Genomic DNA, 22,955 nt, shown 5'->3' with positions numbered 1-22,955 from the left:
GAATCCCTTTTATAGCTTAGAACACTTTGAATTCAGGAGAAAGTTTGTATTTGAACCTCCTGCTCAACCTTAAGATCATTGTGAATAACCAATTCAACCTGAGAAAATTTCACTGCTTAATTTTTTTAGGGAATTGTTGAGAATATTGAAAAATCCCAGAATTTTTTAAATTTTCATAGAAAAAGTACTAATGGTTAATAAGCAAAATATCTCTTTTATTACCAAAAGATGTCCAAGAAATAAAAATTCACTGAATTTCCATTTACAGTAATCTTCAACTGAATAACTTAACTTCTACAGACTGTTCCATATTATTATAAAGTTAAAATAAATTGTGAAGTGGAATTCGAATTCCATTATCTTAATCATTTCATCCTTTTAATAAAAAAAAAGGTTAAAAAAACGCCGTAATTGACCAAATCATCCTCAGAAATAAGAGGTCCATCCATCCACATAAGAGTTAGAGTTGCCATTTGAGAAACTCTACCTAATTACCCTCCACCACTCGTAAGTGGATAATGTAATCTCATGAATGTTTCTTTAAAAGAGTAAAAACTAAAGATATGCATTTTGTGAGCTATAGTCTACCCTGTATTTCACCATCATCGTTGAATATTTTGTTTAACAACAAATAAGTACCCACATAATAATCATCTATGAATTTTTCTCATTATTTGTCACCATTAACGAAAAACAATCCACCCAAGCAAATTGAACTATCTTCACTCAAAATCAAAAACAGCTAACAGTTAACACGTATATAGGGTAAGTCAAAAGAAACACTTTTTCCTTTACCGTTTTTTCCGCATCAGCTCAGTTTAAAATATACAGGGTGATTCATAACTATTGGGACATAGGCTAAGGGCAGATTGTTTGGACCAAAATATGGCGATAGGACCAAATAGACCTCAATAAAATATTACTGTGGAAAAAGCAGATAGTGGCGGTAAAGTTGAATTTTTTTTTTCGTTTTTTGCTAATAATTTCACTGTATATTTTTTCATCCGTTTTTAAGAAAAACAGAATTAAACAGTTCAGAGCATCGGAAGGGGATTTGAAGTAACGATTTATTTATTTTATTTATTTATTTCGACGATAAAGCATAATTAAAAACGAACAAAAAACAGGACTTTCGAACTTCGAAGAAAATATTATTCTGTCCCCTTATAAAAAATTCAACTTTAACGCCCTTTACCCTTTTCCACTGCAATATTTTATTGAGGTTGTATATTTGGTCCTATCACCATATTTTGGTCCAAACAATCTGCCCTTAGCCTGTCCCAATAGTTATGAATTACCCTGTGCAGGCTCTTGAAAAACTATAAAAGAAAATGTAATTTTTAGTTTTATCTCACAAACGGTTTTATCGAATGAAATGACTTTCGGACTAGTTTTTCATTTATTTGATGAATCTCTTTCGAACACAAGATATCACCGTGTTCCAGATTTCTCATTATGACCATTACGATACCAAAAAAACACCAAAAATTCGGAGAACCCAACACTTGAAACTAAGTTGTACGCTATCTAATGAATATATTTGAACGTTTTATAAAATGTTAAATAAAAGTATTGTTAATTTTTATTCATATACCTAATGAAAATTTGAAATTGCTATATCGCTTATATATCTCTTTATCAGGGCCGAATCAGAAAAAATGGTATTGGAAAAAAGTGTTTCTTTTGACCTCAAGAATCTGTGGTCACTGGTCAGCAAACATCGATCGTTTTGCTCCTCTCCATGGTCCTTATCTCTATAGGGCTTAGAGAATAGGTAGAATTATAATTAATTTTCCATCGATCAATCAAGCAGTCACCACAACAATTCATTTCCTTAAAAGAGTGATTGCTAGCAAATACTTGAACTAGAAGTCACTACGACAACTACTGATCCTTGGATCACCTACAATACAAGACGAGGATGTGATACCACACAATCGTACTTCCTTCGCTTAGCATGCCACATAAAAATTAACATTGCACGCAAGCTTCAAACATTCCACAAAAATATAACCAGCGAAAGCTTTCTAATCCCAACACGTACCCCTACCATAACCAGAAGTTGCCTGAAAGACATGAAACGCTAGGCTGCTGATGTCCACTTGATTTGGGGCCAATTTGAAGTTGAAGCCCTCTGTAAATGTTACTTCTCCATCCCTGGATGGTCTGGCGATTCTGGTCCTTTTTTCTTTGACGCCTCTATAGTGCTGATTTAAAGTCACCCTTACGTAGGCTTCGTGTTTGTCACCCTGAAACTGAAAATTTATCGGGAATCAACCGGTGGCCTGAAATTTTGATATTTTGGGCTTTGAAAAAGTTGGTTTCGCATGAACCAGAGAGTTATCAATGTCAACGATGGGCTATTATATCAGTTTGTCCTCTAGGGCGTCTCCTATTTTCTCTTGAAATTTTTTTTTCAGTCGAATAACAATTTTTTTGAATCATGATTAAAGAAAGATATGGAAATATGTTCTTTGTTTTTGTATATCTTCAATATTAGATATATATAGAGGGTAGATTCTTGAGATCAGAAGAAAACTTTTTTCCTTTACCATTTTTTCCGAATCGGCTAGATTTGAAAGATACAGGATGTTGAAAAACCATAAAAAAATTTCATTTTTAGTTCTATCTCACAAACAGTTTTATCGAATGAAATGAATTTCAGAATATAGTTTTTCATTCACTAGATGAATCTTCTTCGAACACAAGATATCACCCACGCCTTGAAATATTTGAACGTTTTGGAAAATAAAAGTATTCCTCATATTTTCTGGTAAAATGAGCCGTTTTTGGGTAATTTGATGTTCAAATTTTGAAAATTATCTGTAAAATTTTTAAAATTGGGTACTTTGGCTGAATTCAACCCTGTTTGAAACATCCAAAGATTTGTAGTGTCACAGATTTAGCTAGTCATTCTGAAGGTAATATTGTTTTTCCAGGGCGAATTATGAAAACTTAAACTGGCTATATCTTTTTATCAGTACCGAATCGGAAAAAATGGTATGGAAAAAAAGTGTTTCTTTTGAACTCAAGAATCCACTGTTAAAATATAATATTTGTACCCTGTATATTCTAATAGTGGTTGTGCGGTTGATGGCAGATTATACATGAAAACGGAAAGCGAGAATCTTTGCTGCTGCAATCTATCAAGTATTTTGAGAATATTCAGTGAAACGATAATCAAATGAATATTTGCAATGTGACTTAGTAATGACAGGGTTCTTTTTGGTCTAGATTTCAGAGACTCAGTTGGACAAAATGTCGACGTTTCGATCTGTTCAGCTGTCTTTAGGTATCATTTATTGCAGAGCTCTGATGATGATTTAAAATAAATCGAAACGTCGGCATTTTGTCCAACTGAGTCTCTGCAATCTAGACCAAAACGAATCCTGTCATTACTAAGTCACAGTCTCACATTGATCTTTTAATTTAATCCAATATTTTCAATGAAGAATACTAAAATAGTAAGCCTTTTTTTCCACTAATACTTTTCTATTATTTCGAGGAATTAATTCTCTGAAACTCTGAGTGTTATTTAAGGTTGAAGAAACTGGTTGTTCATTATGCTGAAGACAGTTCCTGAAAATACATTTCAAAAAACATGTGCATTTCTCACATCTATTTTGAGTTGAAGCAGAGATGAAGTATCATGATGCCTCCTAGGTTTTCAATTCTGTTTTTTGTTGGTTGACTAAGGATTAATGGAATTGTGATGCGCATAAAGAGAACCTGTATTTTACTTCTGTTTAACCCTTGAACCCATGCAGACACTTTTTACTCACCGGATCGACCTTTCTATAGTCACAACAATTTATATCCTATAACGAGTCAAAAATCCTTGATCTTTTTTCTGTTATTTATATGGAATTGATGAGACAAGGTGAACTTAACGATAGAAACAAAAATTTAAATGCGCATTATACAAAAAAAATGTAATTAATCGAGTTACGTCGAGGAAATTATTTCCAGAATATTTTCTGAATTGAATGAGAAAATCGGGATTCATAGGTTTTTCGCAATTAGAGTTGAAAACAAACTGAAAATTGGCATAATTATTATAGATTTTTTCACTATTTTTCAATCAATATCGAAGAATTATTTATATTCTTATTCGTGGAGAAACTTACTTCAAAATATCTGAATATTAAATTAAACTTCAGATTGAGCGAATCAAAAGTCAAAAGATTGTGGTGGGTCTTTCACATAAATTTTTTCAAACAAGCTATCATACCTCAAATTTTTTCACAATTATTCATTTGCACCCTGTATATGAATCCCATTTCGCGGAATTTACTGATATTTTCACCCTGCAAAGAAGTGTAAACCGGATAATGGGAAAAGGAGATTGAAAACTTCATACTCTATATTAATTTCTTATCAAAACTAATGTATTTTTAAATTTACTTCAGATAGACTAACACTAAATCTTAATGGATGGAACATGTATGAATATTTCATTTCTGATACAGAATACTCCCAAACAGAGTTCGTTTTCTTTTTAGCGTAAATGAAACATTGAAAATGTTCACCACTCGAAAGAAAATCCTCAAACCAATAGATTACGCTAACCAAAAAATAAATAGAATAATAACGAATCTAATGAAGTAGAGCTAACACCATCGTCACCATAGGTACCTTAATGTTTAATATAATAACACAGTCGAATACAATGAGGAATCCTTCTCCGGGAATAGAGTAATGAGTGCAGGTTTCCATTTTGATCCATTATCACTTCATCATGTTGAAATTTTTGATTTGTCCCAAATTGATTCAATCACTTTTGAAAATTCCATCATGGTTTATATACAACCACAAGAAATAAGCACCCACAGTTAAGACTATCCCCAGCAAGAAGAAGAGCAATTGCGGTAAGAAGGATAAAGATAGTCCCTTCCTTTTCTCAATGGCATTCTGCATCAACATTAGTTTCTTGCTGGTATAGGGAGGATATTTCAATGCTTGAATTTTTTCAGGTACAGTCGCAAAATTTTTCTTCAGTACGCTTTTCTTGTGTACGAAAGTATCAAAAGATTGTTTTCCATGATAAGATCCTATACCACTGCTACCAACACCACCAAATGGTAGAGATTCCACTGCAATATGTAGAATGACATCGTTGACCGCAGCTCCACCGCTGGATGTGTTATCAAGAATAAGTTTCGTGTCTTTGGAGTTTTTGGAGAAGATGTAGAGAGCTAAAGGTTTCTCCCCTTCATTTATGAATCTGATGGCATCTTGCACGTTTGTGACGTTAACGATTGGAAGAATTGGTCCAAAAATCTCCTCTTGCATGAGGGGTTCACCAGGAAGTACATCTATAACGATTGTGGGACAGATGAACCTGTCAGTGGGGTCCGTATGACCTCCGATGGCTATTTTGGCGTCTTTCAGAAGCCTGACAAGCCTGTTGAAGTGGTAGTCGTTGATGATCCTGGCGAAATCTGGGGATGCCTTGACGCTGTTTCCAAAAAATTCCTTGATGGCTTGCTCGGCGTAAATCAGGAATTTTTCTTGCACCTCCTTGGTGCACAGGATGTAGTCAGGTGCGACGCATGTTTGTCCTGCGTTAACGCACTTTCCCCAGAGTATCCTTTTCGCAGCAATTTCCATGTCCGCTGTGTTGTCGATGTAAACGGGTGATTTTCCTCCTAGTTCCAAGGTCACGGGGGTCAGGTGCTTGTGCGCAGCTTCGTAAATGATTTTTCCGACCGCTGTGGAGCCGGTGTAGAAAATGTAATCGAATTTTTGTTTGAGGATTTCTGTTGTCTCGGGTACTCCACCGCAAAGTACTTGGTAGCAATCGGTGTTCAGGTAATTTGGTAGTAGTTTTGCTATTAATTCTGCTGTAGCTGGAGCCTTTTCGGACGGTTTCAGGACCACGCAGTTGCCTGCTGCTATCGCACCTGGGAAATAATCGATGAAATTTATCAGTTTTTCAATTTTTGAGTGAGCTAACGGAAGTGTTATTGATAAAATTCATCGGATGATATTTAAGTCAAAGATTATAGAGTAGAAAGATTGGAAACGGAGTGATGTGAGCGCCATCTGTGTTTCAAATGTGTTACTAAGACCCTTGGAATAGTTAGAATATTGAATTGAGGGCCATATGTAATTTTCTAAGACTACAGTTGGCTATTTTGATCAAAGAGCTATTCAAAACTCTATTTTTTGTGCATAATTCGAAATTTTTGTAAATTTTTTTTAATTGCAAATAAAAATATAGCACATTTGATAGCGTATTTCATTGATATCAGTTGACTCCAAACAATGTCCAGATGAAAAGTAACACCCTGATCACAAAACAAAACCATGCATTTGTTTAGTTACTGAGGATGTTTCTTTTCTGGTCTCAACAAAGTCGATATTGAAATTCAATACAAGGAATTGAATTCACAATTCACCATACAATTTTGTGTCCTATTCAAAGCTCTATTTTCTGTCCATTATTTCGAATTTTGGGGAATTTTTTATGAATTGCAAATAAAAATCCATAATTTTGAATTTTTGTAAATTTTTTATATATTGCAAATAAAAATATAGTATATCTGACAGCGTATTTCATTGATATCAGTTGATTCCAAATAATGTTCAGATGAAAAGTAACATCCTGATTACAAAACAAAACCATATTTTTCTTTTGTTGCTCAGAATGTTTGTTTTCTGATCTTAACGAGTCGATATTGAAATTCGATAAAAGGATTAAAATCCACAATTCACCATACACTTTTGTGTCCTATTCAAAGCTCTATTTGTTGTCCATTATTTTGTATTTTTGTGAATTTTTATATATTGCAAATAAAAATGCATAATTTTGAATTTTTGTAAATTTTTCATAAATTACGAATTAAAATATAGCACATCTAACAGCGTATTTCAAAGATATCAATTTATTCCAAACAATGTTCAGATGAAAAGTAACATCCTGACCACAAAACAATACCATACTTTTGTTTTGTCGCTCAGGATGTTTGTTTGCTGGCCTCAACAAAGTCGACATTGAAAGCAATACGAGGAATAGAATTCAAATTTCGCACCCTACAATTATAAAACAGATAATTGTTCGTTTTTCTGTATCGGCAGTACGTTATCAGCACCATCTCATTGTCAAATGTGGCAAACACAGGCCAAAATGTAGTCGGTATTTAGTACCAGATATATGAGGGCGTTTCCTATTTTTCTTCTCTATAATCTTTGATTTGAATGAAAGGAACATAATCAAGTGGGACTATGATATCCAATTGAATATATTTTTGAGAAGGTGAATATTATTTTGGTGATACGATGTTCATGAACATTATATGTTCTCGAGAGAAAAATATTTAAATACAGGGTTATTCGAAACACCAGGTCATAGCTTGAGGAAGTGATAGTTCCAGTCAAAATGAGAAGTGTTTACAGTTAAATTTTTTCTATCTCGAATACCTTCGGAGATAAATATGTCCTAGAAAGCCCCAGTGGCGTGTAGTCCCGCAAATTTACTGGATTCTGAATATCTTTTTGTCTTGTTGATATGAAAGTTTCTTCATATTTTGATCTCTGGAAGCATTCTCCAAAAATATATGAAGGCTAAATCCGGCCATCGTTTAGATTGATATAACTCCGCATTGTTTTTGTAAAAATGTACTACAAGCCGAGATATTGAAAATAACGAGTGTCGAGGTTAAAAGTATTTTAGGTAGGTATTCCTGCTATGAATACAATATGAATTAAAAGTTTTATCAGAATCCATTTCACTGCCACAACTCCATATTAAAAGTGGAACATCTTGAATACCTAATGTAGAAATTTTGCAACAGGTTTAAAATAATTCACACGGGTAGTTGCTTGCATTGATATTCTTCAATGTTAACTCCCTATAAAGACATTTAATTCAGGTCTCGGTCAAACAAAGTCTGGTTCAGAGTACAATAAACAATACAATGGATGTCCAAAACGAAGTTGGGCAGAATTGCATACCCATAATGGAATAAAATGTAAAACGGGACATTATACAATATTACACATAACTTCCGATTTTGAAGCTTGGATTGAACATGGTATACTCTGACTGTCGATGTAGCCTAAAATAACCACTCTATTTTAATTCGACTTGAATCACACCAATATATTGTTAGGTGACATTCAAAAACTCGAAAACTCGACTCCAAGCTATTCAGTATTTACCTCGAATGTTCAGTAAATAGTGAAAAAATCAAATTTCCCAACGATATTTCACCATACCATTGGTGATAGGTTGTGATCTTAATCGAATGCATTGAATTCCGAATAAATTACACGTATATCGAATGAGATCCCTTATACGGACTTATCATTATATTTCCATTTCTTGACGGGTTTGATTCAAAAATTTCGATGAAAACGGAAATTGTTTCACTTTCCCACGCGTTTCATTTGTTTAATTAGAGTGGACGACTATTGAACCTTAATGACTATTAGAGGATACGTTTTCAATTGTTACATAATGAACACTGAATATCAAATATGTATGAATATTTTATATAGTTTATGCTCGCTTTGCCTTAATTATAAATATAGTGTAAAATCCGTGCAGTACCTATTATAGTGATCGAAAATCAATATCTACATTTCCGCCGTCATTTTAAATAATGCAAAAATGTTCCGGCCAACGTTTCCACTCAAATGATACCTATACTATATCACATAGTACGAAGGCGTAGAAGGGCCACATAATATTTTAAAAATATTTTTCCTTAAATTCCGACTTTGAAGTCGGAATTTAGTTAAATTCCGAGTTCAAAGTCGGAATTTAACAAAATTCTGAGTTCAAAGTCGGAATTTAACTAAATTCCGAGTTCAAAGTCGGAATTTAACTAAATTCCGAGTTCAAAGTCGGAATTTAGTAAAATTCCGACTTTAAAGTCGGAATTTTATTTACCTCGAAACCGATACAGGCTAGATGCACAGGGTGTTGTTCTACGACGACATAGATTATCTCCCCATATATACAGAGGGGGGCCTGGGAGCTCAATGTTATTTTATGGTTACTTTTTCAGTACTGGGGTGGAGGTAGGTTTTGCCCAACCTTACCTTTACCTGTCTACGACCATAATTTCATAATTATTGAAAAACATGGACCCAATGACAATTTTCTCCAATAAAATACATCAAGTTAAATATTTATTAAAGAACAACGTGTTTATTTTGTGAAATCTGAATCCTCTCATGAATATCTCAGCATATTTGGAAATGAACCAATTCGTCATAGAGTTGCCTATATGAGGTTTTCTCACCGTTGTAATGACCTCTTCATGTAAGAAACATCAAAGCACACCGGATGTACCTCGGAGTGTACTGATTTCTTGTCCATTGAGCCTCATGAGTACATATGAGGAGGAAATTTTTTCATAAAATATCCGGAATATAGCTACAAAACAGTAATGTCTAAAAAAATATTCATGTCATGTCTATGAAAGTGTAAAAAGTTATATCATTGTTATGACCTCTCATAGAAGAAAACTCAAATATTAATGTACACCCTGTGTACATAATTATTCATTCATCATAACTGTGGGAACACTTTGTATTATATGAATTTGAATATTTGTAGAAAAGCAAACTGTAATTCAGGAACAATTACGTTCCTGGTCTTAGAACACCCTGTAGAAGTTCGAAACTGAATAAAATTCCGAGTTTGAAGTCGGAATTTAGTAAATTCCGACTTTGAAGTCGGAATTTAACAAAATTCCGACTTTGAACTCGGAATTTTGTTAAATTCCGACTTTGAACTCGGAATTTAGTAAATTCCGACTTCAAAGTCGGAATTTAAGGAAAAATATTTTTAAAATATTATGTGGCCCTTCTACGCCTTCGTAACATAGTGATTCCAATATTAAATTTATTTTTATACAATGTGAAAATATTCGACCACTAAAACTATAAATTTATTATCTTTTCATTCCAGAGTAAGTTGGCAATTGTTATCAATCAATTCAAATGTTTCTGAAGTATATGGTGAGAACAGATAGATATCTTGGAAAAAAGTAGTTGATTTGAAATCAGTGTGCATAAATGGAGACACAGGATGAAAGTAATAGGGAATCGTTCCTCGCACCACTTCAAGAAATGAAAGTAAAGGTTCTGGGTTCATAAAATTATTTATGCCTCTGTACTTGATTGTCTCACCAAGAATAAGACATTCAAAGGATGTTTAAATTTCTAACTACATTATATTATAGAATGTCTTAAGAACATGTAATATAGGGGATATTGAATAACCTTGATAATTTCCTATATTTTTATTTTTGACTGAGTCTAATTCCTACTCTTTAAATATACATACATGGTTGGTTCGTTGAAGTTAAACATATCAATGATGAGCTACGTATAAGATGTTCATAACTGTTTTTGCAAAAGTAGTTTTTCTAACCAATCAAACGAAAAACTGATAATATTTATACAGGGTGAGTCTTTGAATAGTACAAATATTTCAACGATAGTCAAAAGAGAGGCTTTTTTTCTGTTTTCCGAATCGGCTCAGTTAAACAGATACAGGCTGCTGAACAACCATAAAAGAATGTTATTTTAAGTTTTGTCTCACAAACGGTTTGATAGAATGAAATGAATTTCGGAATATAGTTTCTCATTTATTTGTTGAATCCTTTTCGAACACAAGATATCATCCACGTCTTTCAGTTTTCTCATCATGACCTTTACGTACCATAAAACTAAAAAAATTCAAAGAACCCAACTTTTGAAACTAAATTGGGCGTTATAGTATGAATATTTGAACGTTTTGTAAAATAAAAGTATTCTTCATATTTTCCCGTTTAATGCGCCGTTTTCGAGTCATTGGATGTTCAAAAATAGAAAATATCTATGAAATTCGAAAAATTGGCTACTTTGATCGAATCTAATTGTCAATACCTAACTTAATGTAACTTCGTTTAAAAGGTCCACCGATGTGTAGTATTACAGATTTAGCTAGTTATTCTGAAGGTAATTTTCTTTTTCAAGGGGTGGCACAGCTAATTATAAAAACTTTTTATCAGGACTGAATCGGAAAAAAAGGTATAAGAAAAAAGTGTTTATTTCAACTCAAGAATCTACTGTAAAAATATTTGTACTGTATTCTCATATTTATATAATGTTATATTGTTCAGTATATTTTGTAATCTCATATAAAATTTGGTTTCATCATATTTTTTTCTTATATTTTTCATGCGTGTATCTATAGTGTACCTGAAATATCAAAACTTTTGCTCTAGTACAGATGTGGTGATGTTAGAATTGTCAGATTAAACTGTAATGATCCTTGATGGGTACATAGATTGCATGATTAGTTCATTAAAAAAATTCTCACATTAATTTTTTTTGCTATTATTTCTCTGTTAGTTGACAAAAAATTGGATTATAATCGTTGTGCACAAGATCAACTTCCAAACTCCATTATCTGGAATGAGAATAAATGCGAAATTATCATTTGAAACGAATGAAGGGAAATCATGATGATTTCTGAATTGTTCTTCAATCGATTTGTTTACATATCCTACTTCTATACCCGGAGTTTCAATAGTTCAACTAGAAATAAGAAATACTGAACAAAATCCATTCTTTGGAATTTAAATCGCATGAAATATGAGGATTTTGAGAATATTTTAACTGTTGGTTACTGGAAAAATTAACCAAGTCTTATCATACTCATATGAAAATATATCTTTCTGGAAATTACAGTTTTGGAAGTATAAGTAATGAATTTTTCACCAATTCCTGTGATTTTTTAAACTCCCTGTATTTGAAAAAAGATATACGGCAAGATGTGAGGAGGTGATTTGTCTTTTCCAAGTTTGACAAAAAATATCAGTATGGTTCCTTAAGAAAAAGTAATTGAAAGAAATTGACCTTGTTTCTGAACAGACTTATATTCTAGATTATTTCCTCCTCATCAATTTCGACAAATCAGATGAATTTTTTTTTTGATAAATGCGAAGGTAATCTATAAGAAGCTGTCAGCAAGTTTGTCCCATTCTTCTTGTGTATATGATATGATAATTTTCCGTTTGAAAAATTCCTTTTGAATAAATTAATTACTTCTATTTTGAAATGGCAGATAGGATCTGAAGTTTATAAGGTAAAACAGATTTTATCATGAAATATTAATACTTCAGTTGCTGTGCAACATCTGAGGTGTGCGGACGTATGGTGATAGCGAGTTTGAATTGTAAAAATTTTCAAAGTGGAACACGCAAGATCATATAACGCGGAAGATTTTGGGACATTCAATACAGAAATGTCCCAAAATAGTGGAACATCAACCAATATTTCTTCTGACGAAGCCGAAACAAACGAAAACGAATTCACGTTGGTAAATGGTAAAAAGCGGAAGAAACGAGGTAGACCTAAAAAGAATCCGCCAAAAAAAGTCGACGATAAGAAATCCCCGGAGATAAGAATGAGCGAACCACAGTTGACATCACACTCACAAATGTCAAAGCCGTCAACGTCAACACAGAATTCGAATGAGTCCATGGAAATGAACACAGAGGAAGACAAAAATGACAGCCCACATAACCTTCAAACGCTACGCAACCAAACATCAACAAAACCAATATTCTCATATAAAACATACACAAATATATTTCACATTACCACTAAACCCAACACAACTAGGTTACATATTGTTGACCAATGGATGAAAATGTTTCCGAACGCACGAGATATAATATTTCAAACCCAACAAGGATTCATTATTAAATCGAACAACTTGAAAGAACACATTGTAAAAGCTCTGAACCAATTGAAAGAAATGAAAGAAATCATCAGCTTTTTGGAAACTACAGTGTCAGATACAACACAGACACAGAGACCTAAAAGACATCTTGAATCATTTTCAGCTGTTATTTCACAAGTGGAAATGGAAATAACAGGAGGAAGAGATGAGTAGCTTTCTTACCAAAAATAATATAATACACCGTTACTGTAAACGAATTATATCAAGAAAAACTGATAAACCTTCATTGTTTGTTCGTATAATCACCAGCGATATACACTCATATGAAAAATTAATAAATGAGGGAGTTTTCTACAAGTGTAGACATTACACAGTTAAACCAAGCCACCCTCCAGATCCAATTCCAGTACCTTGTATGAGATGCTCTCAATTCACGCATACGACAGCAGGCCCGGATCTACGATTTTTTCTGACCGGGGCAAAAATTCATGATGGCGCCCCCCCCCCCCCCCCCCCCTTCTAAGGTTCGTAGGAAAAATCTAATTGCATATTCGTCATCGCTTTCAACCCGAGTTATTTTTTTCACTAGTTCGAGGTGGTATAGATTATGCAATTAGATTTTTCCTAAGATGAGTACTTTGGGAAAAAAATCACTCTTATTTTTTTCCCATTGTTCCATCAAAACATATTTTTTCTCATTATTCCTTTAAAAGTTATTCTTTTCCCAAAATACTCCCAAAAATTGCATATTCGTAATCTACGACCTCGAATTAGTAAAAAAATAAAAAAGTTTGTATTTACAAGAATGTCGTTTACAACCCGCCCTCGTCTATCGTTTTTACCCGCGCTTCATGAACGAAATTATTCCGAACAAAAATTTATTTTTTTAGCTACATATGTCGACCCGGATCATTTTACATATTAATTCAAGGTCGTAGATCACGAATATGCAATTAGATTTTTGGAGGATCAGTATTTTGAGGAATAAATCACTTTTAGTGCAAAATTTCGGAAATATTGGTCAACTTTGAAGAGCTGTAGCAGCTAGAAAAAAGGCACTAGTCATATGCTTTTTTTTTTTTGTGATGAATTGGTTCTTTGCGAATATAAAAAACCACACTTCATTCATCTATCACAAACAGTTCAGATTTTATGAATTTTTCCGCGAAGGTCCAAAATTTCCGATTTTCCATCGACCATAACTTGAAAAATGGTTTTTTTTTGAAAATCTGTTTGCATATTCGTGTTCTACGCCCTCGAATTAGTGTACAGAATGAATTCGGTTTTGATCGGAGACCAAAAATATTCTTCAAAAAATCGCCCACTCTGTATATATTTCATTTTGTGAAAACATTTTAAAACACTCCATTTCGTGAAACTTTTGTATAAAACAATTATTTTTTGTACCTCTCTTAGTAACAAAGTTAAAGGGGGGCTCAAATTATGGTGAAAAACTCGGTACCTACATCTATGGAAAATTTGAAAAAATTTCAATCTCACTGATTTCCACCAAAATTGGTGTTTTTACTAAGGCATAGATTACGAATATGCAAATAGAATTATGCTGAAAGGATTAGTTTTTAAGTTATGGTCTATAGAAAATCGGAAATTTTGGCCCTTAGTTCCAGATGAGAAGGCGATGAGTCGACAGGCAAAGAAATTACTGCTGGACGCAGTGTGAACATATCAGATCTTTCAACCTTTTTCACCCAAGTGAGGCGGTCATTCGTAGATGACTGAATAATATGCAGTTAATTGATCCCTCATTGATTTTAAAGATTTTAGGCATAGTGATGGTTTATCATGTTTCCATTCTACACTTTCCATTTTAGCACTAGGAAATTAATTTTTTACGACAAAATCAAAAGTAAAAAAATTTTAACCTCTGGTTGATTTTGGCGCCCCCTTGAGCTGGCGCCCGGGGCAAGCGCCCCGCTTGCCCCCCCCTAGATCCGGGCCTGTACGACAGAAAAATGTACTTCGACAATAACATGTACCAAATGCAACCAACAACACAAAGAGTCAGAGTGTACCACTAGCTTGCCACCAAAATGCTCGGCATGCCAATCAACAGAACATGTCGCATGGTCACTAAAATGCCCAAAAAGACCCGTGAAACCAATAGAAGGTATTCCAAACATCAAAATACGGTCAATCAACAAGAAGACTAGCGAAATAGATGCTAGGAAAACAAAGATCAGCCGAATACATAAACCCATTACTATACATGATCACATTATAGAGACATATTTGAACAAAATGAATAACCCAAAAAATACAGATAGACAACAATTAATACAAAAACTTCAAAGGCGATTTATCGATAATTACAATATAAGCACAATACCCACATTTGTTGGTAACAGGTTATATGTACTAATGATTGATTTGGAGAATGAAAATAAACCAGTGGACACTGAGCCTACTGAAGGAACACAATTATTCAGGAACATTCAATCTTAAATTTCTATATTCCAACATTAACAGCTACAAGAATAAAAACATACTTATTAGGAATTATCTGGAAAATAACAACATTGACTGTGCCATGTTCGTTGAGACAAAAACTAAATACACCGATAACATACAATACAGAGACTGGACTTCTATAGTTAAACACGGCAACATTCTCAATCTAAATTTGCGTGGTGGTGCTTTGGTCCAAGCTAAAAGAGGTACAAAATTGGGGAAAAGTAATCCACCTCACATTAATAATCCTTGGAACGATGTTCTACACTTTACTGTTCCATATAGCGAGGAAAAACTTCATTTCTTTCTGGTATACTTACATCACTCCAGCAGACGAGTAGAAGAAAATTTGTTGATAAAGGCTTCACAATATAAGTACTGCATCATAATAGGAGACTTCAATCCTAACAAGTACAAAAAACAACAGATGGATATTTTCCTTAACAACTCTGACTTTACCAGAATAGAAACACCACCAACTTTTTTAATGGAGAACAACCCAGATACCACACCAGATCTACTGTTTTGTACAAGAAACATAAGACACAGTATTCAGAACATTCACGTCACCCCCGACCTAGGAGCAGAACATCTGGCTATAGAATTCACAATAGACATGAACAGAAGACCAACGGAATACTCAAGGAAAATGGAAATACTTTATGAAAAGTGCAATATAGAAGAGGTAAACAAACAAATACATGAAAAAATTATCACAGACACAGATATAAATGAAGAATATATTACTTACTTTCATAATTCGTTAATTGACATAATAAAAGACCAAACACCAATCTCAGAGAAAAAGTATTTCAGTCAATCACTACCACCTTTCATATTGAAGTTGATCAGGTTGAAGAAACAGTTATACCGTGAATATCGTTGCAACGAGGATCCAAGTTTGAAAAGGAAATTTAACTTATTGAATAAGGATATACACACACTAATCCTTCAATTCAGATCTCATAAATACTTGGAAGCATGCAAAGAAATAGAAAACCAAAAAGGCCGAACATATTGGAAATCAATTAAAAAACTCTCAAAATACACACATCACAATCTGACTGAGCCAATCCAGGTACAAGGAAGAACTCTGACTGATGATAAAGATATTACAAATGCATTTGCCGAGCACTATAGAAGGATATTCAAGGAAGCTGATAATGAAAACTTTGATAAAAAGCATAAAAAAAGAATAGACCAATGGTATCAGAATGATTTTCCGAGTATGGAAGGGGAAGAGGACTTTGAACCAATCACAGAGGATGAATACTTCAAGGCATTAAACCATGGCAAAAACACATCACCAGGTTATGATAACATTACCAGAAAAGTACTAAGAAAGCTTGATCCCGAAGTCCATAATCACATACTAAAGATATATAACTATTGCTTGAAATACTCCCACTTTCCCAAAGAATGGAAAACAGGAATAATTATCAACATTCCAAAGGGTAATACAGACCACAGCAAAATAGAGAACTACCGTCCGATTACATTGCTTACAGTAATAGGCAAGAATTTTGAAAAAATTATAACTGAGAGGATACATAGCGAACTGGGAAGGGCTATTCCGGTATGTCAGTTTGGATTCAGAAGTAAAACGTCCACAATACACCCATTAACTATATTAACTACCAATATACAGAACAACAAAAAAAGAGGTAAAAAATCGGCAGCATTATTTCTTGATATTCAAAAGGCTTTCGACAGTGTCTGGCATGCCGGTGTAATATTCAAACTAGCACAGTTACGATGCCCCAATTATTTACTCAAGATAATCCATCAATTTATAACTGGAAGAACTACACGGGTCAGAGTGCAAAACGAGGTATCAGATCCGTTCACACCTCAACAAGGCCTTCCTCAGGGGTCTCCCCTTTCTCCAACCCTATTTAACCTATACTGCCACGACATATATAACCACAACAGAGACATGGATGGAGAGGAAATAGACAAAAATGCCTACACACTTCAATTTGCAGATGACACAACTCTTGTCACCCACGATACAACATTGGGAAAGTGTATTTTACAGTTACAAAAACTAACTGATGTCACTGTAGCATGGATGAGAAGATGGAGAATGCAGCCCAATCCGAATAAGTCAAAACTCATTATTTTCAACCACAAAACCAAGAGAACCTCTCCAAATATCAACATTGGGAAGAACAGCATTAGGCCCACAAACATGTGCAAATATTTGGGTATACTTATTGACAACAAGTTGAGCTTCAAGTCACATACAAGAACGCAGAAAAAAGCAGCTATCACACGTGCGGGTCATTTTAGATCGCTCACCTATAAGAACATGGGTATCAATATGAAGACTGCAACTTCGATATACAAAATGATATGCAGACCGATGCTAGAATATGGAAATACAATTTTACTAAACTCAACTAAAACAACCCTCAAAAATCTTGAAGTAGCTGAAAGAACATGCTTAAGGAAAATAACGAAAATGAGACATCCTAATAATCCTTTGCACAACCCTTCTAATTCACTACTTTATGAAACAACTGGAGTTGAGCCAATACTGAAGAGACTTGAGAGAATGGGTAAGAAATTCATCGGGAAGCAGACGAACAAAGATATAATGGAACCATTGATTCATCATTATGAAACACAGTATGCAACACGGGCGAAACTGCCAACATTACCACTTTACGAACACCTACTATCTATAGAATGACTTTTGTAGTTAACTAATTTATTAATTAACAAATATATATGTGTAACTGGCAGGAAGACTTCGGTCGATAGCCAATTGATCCTTTGTATCAATAAAGTTATGTTTCTCTCTCTCTCTCTCTATTAATACTTAATGTCGAGTATTCTTCAATTCACATTCATGAAACTGGGAAATTTTATGAAAATATTCTGCGTGGTTGATGGACTTGATAATTATTATACTCTAATAAAGCTATTTTGACGTTTATTAAAGTTAGTATCTCTGCAATTTTCAATGTTCAAAATTATCGCCATGAGGTTTTTCAAATATCAAGAACGTAACTCCGATGAAATGACCAAACAAATTACTTCTATAAATAGTGCCGAGCTTTTTTCAACAACCTGTATTTAAGTGAGGTGCTAACATTTAAATGACTTTTCAGCAATTAATTTCCGATAAATAACCAACAAATTTGGGTACTGACCAGATTACATAAACGTTAATCGAATTAGGTAGAATTAAGTCTGTCAAATCAGGCATAAGTGAAATCGATATTGACTACTCGATGTAATGGAAATCAAATTGAGCAATTTACGGAATTTCGATAAATGCGCTTGGCAAAAGCATGACAAAATAGTTCATGATACTTTCTGGACCAAATAATCGTCAATATCGTAAAAATGCCCATTGGGAATGTATTTTCCACAACAAAATCCCATTGCTGCAACTTTTGCGGATTAACACGAAAGCACTAACATTGCATATTCTGAAAGTGATGATGAAATGAAATTTATCAATAAAACTGGTTATATTCCAACCAACAAAAGAATTCAAAACACGGGGATTTTTGAAGTTCGTGGAAGTTATTGTGATTCTGACAAAATTTTTGTGTGCTTATTATAATATTGAAATGGGAAATTTCGATAATTACGTTCTGAAAGAGCATGAGAAAGAGGTTCATGATACTTTCTAGACCAAATTATCATCAATATCGTAAAAAGGCACATTGGGAATGTATTTTCCACAACAAAATCCCATTGCTGCAACTTTTGCGGACTAACTTGTTCTTGAATGCACGAAAATTGTGAGTTTATTTTAAAAGTGATGATGAAATGAATTTTATCAATAGAACTGTTTATATTCCAACCAAAAAGTAGTCATTCCACGAGGATTTTTGAAGTTCGTGAAAGTTATTGTGACGTTGATGAAATTTTTGAGTGCATATTATAATATTGAAATTAGTAGTATTCATTATAGAATTAAGGATAAAGATTTGAATAAGGAATTCAATGGTGTGTTTCTCAATGGTGAACAATTATTATCAAGGTGAAAATACTACTGTATCAATATGAGGAACCATCAAAACAGAGAAGGATATCATGCTCTGATCGACGATAAGTTCAATGTCAATAAATTCAGAACATTAACAAATTCTGATTATAGTTTGGACTCACTCCTAGTTCCGTGTTTTTTGTGAATGTAATTATTTTATTATTACTGTGAAATTCGGCAATCATTCCAAGATACGGATCATTATCATTAGAAGCTTCTCGAGAGATAACAATTTATGTTTATTACGATCTGAGTTGGGACAACCTCATATAATTTTTGCTATAGTGAGTTTAATGAATCATTCGATAAAGATTGAGGCTTTTGAATGAAGCAAACAGGATTGAACATACTTCAATATAGGTTGCTTTGTTGAAAATTTCTGATTAAGTTTCTACAAATTACGTGTCTGCTGAAAATTACCCATAAACATGAAATAAACTCCCACAAAAACATCATTAAAATTTGAGTGTTCCGCATATGTTTTCTAAATGTGAAGAATATCTCAATCGCTTTCCTATTGCCGTTCTTATGGTCAGTGTTTTTGGAATCAGAAGTAATGATTTGCAACAGATTTTTGTTCTGGATTCAGAATCATCAATGGTAGAATTGGTAGATAATAAATGATTATTTTGCATTTTATGATTTGAATTATGTCAAATCATAAAGCTTTAATTTTGACATGATTTGAAAACTAAACTGAGCAGCTGATAAAGTGTGAGAGCTCTTATATTCATACCCAAGAAAAGTGAAAAAAATCTCAGGATGGTGCATCACATGCAAAAATCCAAAATCGTCAAAGAAACGTCGTAGTTCTAGTCAGAAAAAAAAAGTCATAAGATAACGATATTTCCAATGCGAAAATTAACTCGAAAAATGGCGAAGATATACGGAGGTGTTGACCAAAAACTCCACCCAGCAAAAAAAGGAAAGTTCAAAATTCAAACTACATAACAAATCGTCGAGTTAGTCAAAAACAAAATATTCACTTTAAGTATAATTCAGGTTATTGTTGAAGATTCAAATCTTGACTCGATAACCGTCATTGTTTGCATATAGAAAAGCTGAATAGCAGGAAAAGTCACTGTTTTGATTGTTGTTATTGTGTTTATAATCGACCCATTGTAAGATTCGCTACTTTAGGTACGTCTGACGATATCTGAAAATATTATTGAGGAAATAATGCAGATTTGAAATGGTGAGACACATATAATCTGTGTCGTAAAAAAAAGGAGAATATGACTAGGTTATCAATTGGTTGGTAATGAGAAAACTAGACAGTAATTCCGCTCTTAAATTGCAAAAAATTTTATATTAAAATTGTAATTTTTAAATTTTTTAGGTATATGACCATATTTAATTCATACGCAGTCGTTTCTTTGAATAATAACAGATTTTTCATGAAGATTGTGATGCATACTTCAAGATTGAATGAATAAAAAAGAAGATATACAGGGTGGTGACAAATTCGATGCTCAAAGCTACCATATCTTATGGAAAATGTATTTTTGGGTTCTCCAATATGACCTCCCTCAAATCTTAATATCTTTTTTTTTTCTAGATTATTATGATCATTTATTCGACAAGATTTTAGAAAAATTCTATAAACTCAAAGAATATCAAAATGAACGTAAATACACATAGATAGAAAAAAAACGGTTTGAATTACAATAGGATCTAATGAGGAAATATAAAAGAAAGAAAGAAAAAAAACATTTTTCCAAGATTGCTGAGAGTCAACTCTGTCTCAACTCAATTATAATGAGAAATCGGAAATATATGATAGGTTTTCGAAAATGGCTTGTATCTTTTTTATTTCACAAACGATTTCCATGAAATTGGGAAATCCTTCAATATTATCTTCATTTAGTAATTCCATTTTTATTAAATTGGCTTCCCAGATTTCAAAATACGTCTTCAATTTTTTTTCTTCTGGCAGTCATATTGAATTCTCCCATGAAAAAATGAACAATAATATTTTTATTCCAAATAATACAGATTTTGTTCAAATTCGCATCGAACAGAGGAATTTTGAGGATATTTTTGAAAATACATACAGAGAAGGCCATGAAGTTTATTTTCGAATTTGTCTACGAATCCATCAAAAACGATCGTATATTTGATATTTTTCATTATAAATCTAGAACAAAAGAAGATATTGAGATCTGAGGGATGTCGTTATGGAGGACTTACAAAAAATTAATTTTTTTGTAAATAAACGGAATCTGAATCTGTTATAGTTTGGAAGATAGCAGTGGTAAGCATCGAATCTGTCACCATCCTGTATTATTTATATTGAAACTACCAGATAGTTTTCTGTACTTAATTTATCCAGCGTATATTTCAGTAGAATTGTCGAATTCATGAAAACTGCAATGCTTTTTCATTTCACTGCTTTCATAGATATTTTTTCAACCTAACATTCTAGTCAGCTCTTCGTGAATTATCTGAAGATGCAATACAGTTACGGAACGCTTTGTATTGATATTGTTTCTTATCAAAAGTTTCCAAACTCTATATCGCTCTGCTTTCCACAACCTTGTAATGGTTGATTAATTATGAATTCGAATATAATAAACAAAACCTTCAACTCGAAGTAGATTTTTGAGACAAAATATTCGTTTCATATTCAGCTGATCATTTTTGAGCATCTGAAGTTTTAAATATCACGCTTGAGATCGAAAGGAGTAGATAGTAATCATTCGAAGGTATTCAATCGTATGATATTGATAGTGATAAAATTGTGAATTTTTTCAATATCAACTTTCTGACGAAATTTATCGAAAATCATGATATTTATCTCGACTAATTCCAATTTTGGAAGATTGTGCTAGTGAGTACAAAAAACATTCTCTATTCATTGGAGCATAAGTGAACATCAGTGGAAAACAAGAAGAATTTTAGTTATTCTAAACATCTGTGTGGGTTCGAAGGAAAAATGAAAAATTAAAGAACTCACCTGCCATGGGATTTAAAGCAATATTCAGGGGATAATTCCAGGAGCCAATAACTAAAACAACCCCATAAGGATCCTTGTGGATCTCCACGCCATCCAACATGTTAACCATTCCCTTCTCTGGATATTCGGTTTTTGCGTATTCATCCAAATTCCAAAGTAAGTTTTTCACTTCGTTCAGGGTGAACTGAATCTCGCACAGAATTGACTCAGTCTTCGGCTTCCTCAGGTCTTTGTACAGGGCCTCACACAGCTCATCCTCGTTGTCTTCGAAAAACTTGATGAGATTCTTCAGCTGGGTCTTTCGGAATTTCAACGATTTGGTTTTGTTCGAGTAGAAATTCTTACGGAGGGTGGCCACCACTTCCGCCGGATTTTTCACCGATACAGGAAGCATGTCTATCACTGCTTCTGTGGTCATTGTTGTGACGTTGAGCGACTTTCTCGTACAAACTCGGGCACTGAACGCTTGTATTTTCTTGGTGTTTACACTTCTAGTGACATACGACTATTGTTTATATTATCTTGTAGGCGCTTCGCCGGTCGAGTAGTAATAGAGCGTAATGATTTGGTTTTGCGGAGTTTCTGATTGCTCGGTTGGCGCTTCTGGTCCAGTCTTTCCTCTTGAACTTGCCCGGGCAGCTTTGCCAAGGCCGGAGGATGAACGAAATTATAGTTTTCTGTGCATTAACTTCGGCAAATGTAGCGATTCGAGATGGATTGAATATGTTTTGTTTTGATTCCTCATCCTTGATTTTGGGATTTGTTCGATAGAAGGTTATATGGTTTGGCTATCATAAATTTGTTGGACAAACAACTCTACCACTTTTTTTGGGAAG

General features: G+C 33.5%; 2 protein-coding genes across 3 annotated transcripts in view; both read right to left on the bottom strand.

Moving 5' to 3' along the window:
* The window catches only part of LOC123316271 (synaptotagmin-15-like), a 153,408-nt gene that overhangs the window by 1,941 nt on the left and 128,512 nt on the right, over window positions 1-22,955 (bottom strand). The window contains exon 9 of one of the 2 annotated variants that reach the window (XM_044902248.1): window positions 2,045-2,255. In XM_044902248.1, coding sequence (XP_044758183.1) covers window positions 2,045-2,255 — 211 coding nt within the window. The remainder of the gene's footprint in view (window positions 1-2,044; window positions 2,256-22,955) is intronic. The other variant, XM_044902249.1, reaches the window with a different exon arrangement.
* Window positions 4,367-22,732, bottom strand: LOC123316270 (aldehyde dehydrogenase, dimeric NADP-preferring-like). The gene is made up of 2 exons (XM_044902247.1): window positions 22,120-22,732; window positions 4,367-5,903 (listed from the first exon to the last, which is right to left on the bottom strand). Exons 1-2 carry the CDS (start codon window positions 22,535-22,537, stop codon window positions 4,771-4,773), a joined length of 1,551 nt encoding a protein of 516 aa, XP_044758182.1. The 5' UTR covers window positions 22,538-22,732; the 3' UTR covers window positions 4,367-4,770.

Source organism: Coccinella septempunctata, chromosome 7 (assembly GCF_907165205.1).
Source record: "Coccinella septempunctata chromosome 7, icCocSept1.1, whole genome shotgun sequence".
NCBI lineage: Eukaryota > Metazoa > Arthropoda > Insecta > Coleoptera > Coccinellidae > Coccinella > Coccinella septempunctata.
Note: the sequence above shows the minus strand (reverse complement) of the source record. Positions and strands in the feature narration are given on the sequence as shown.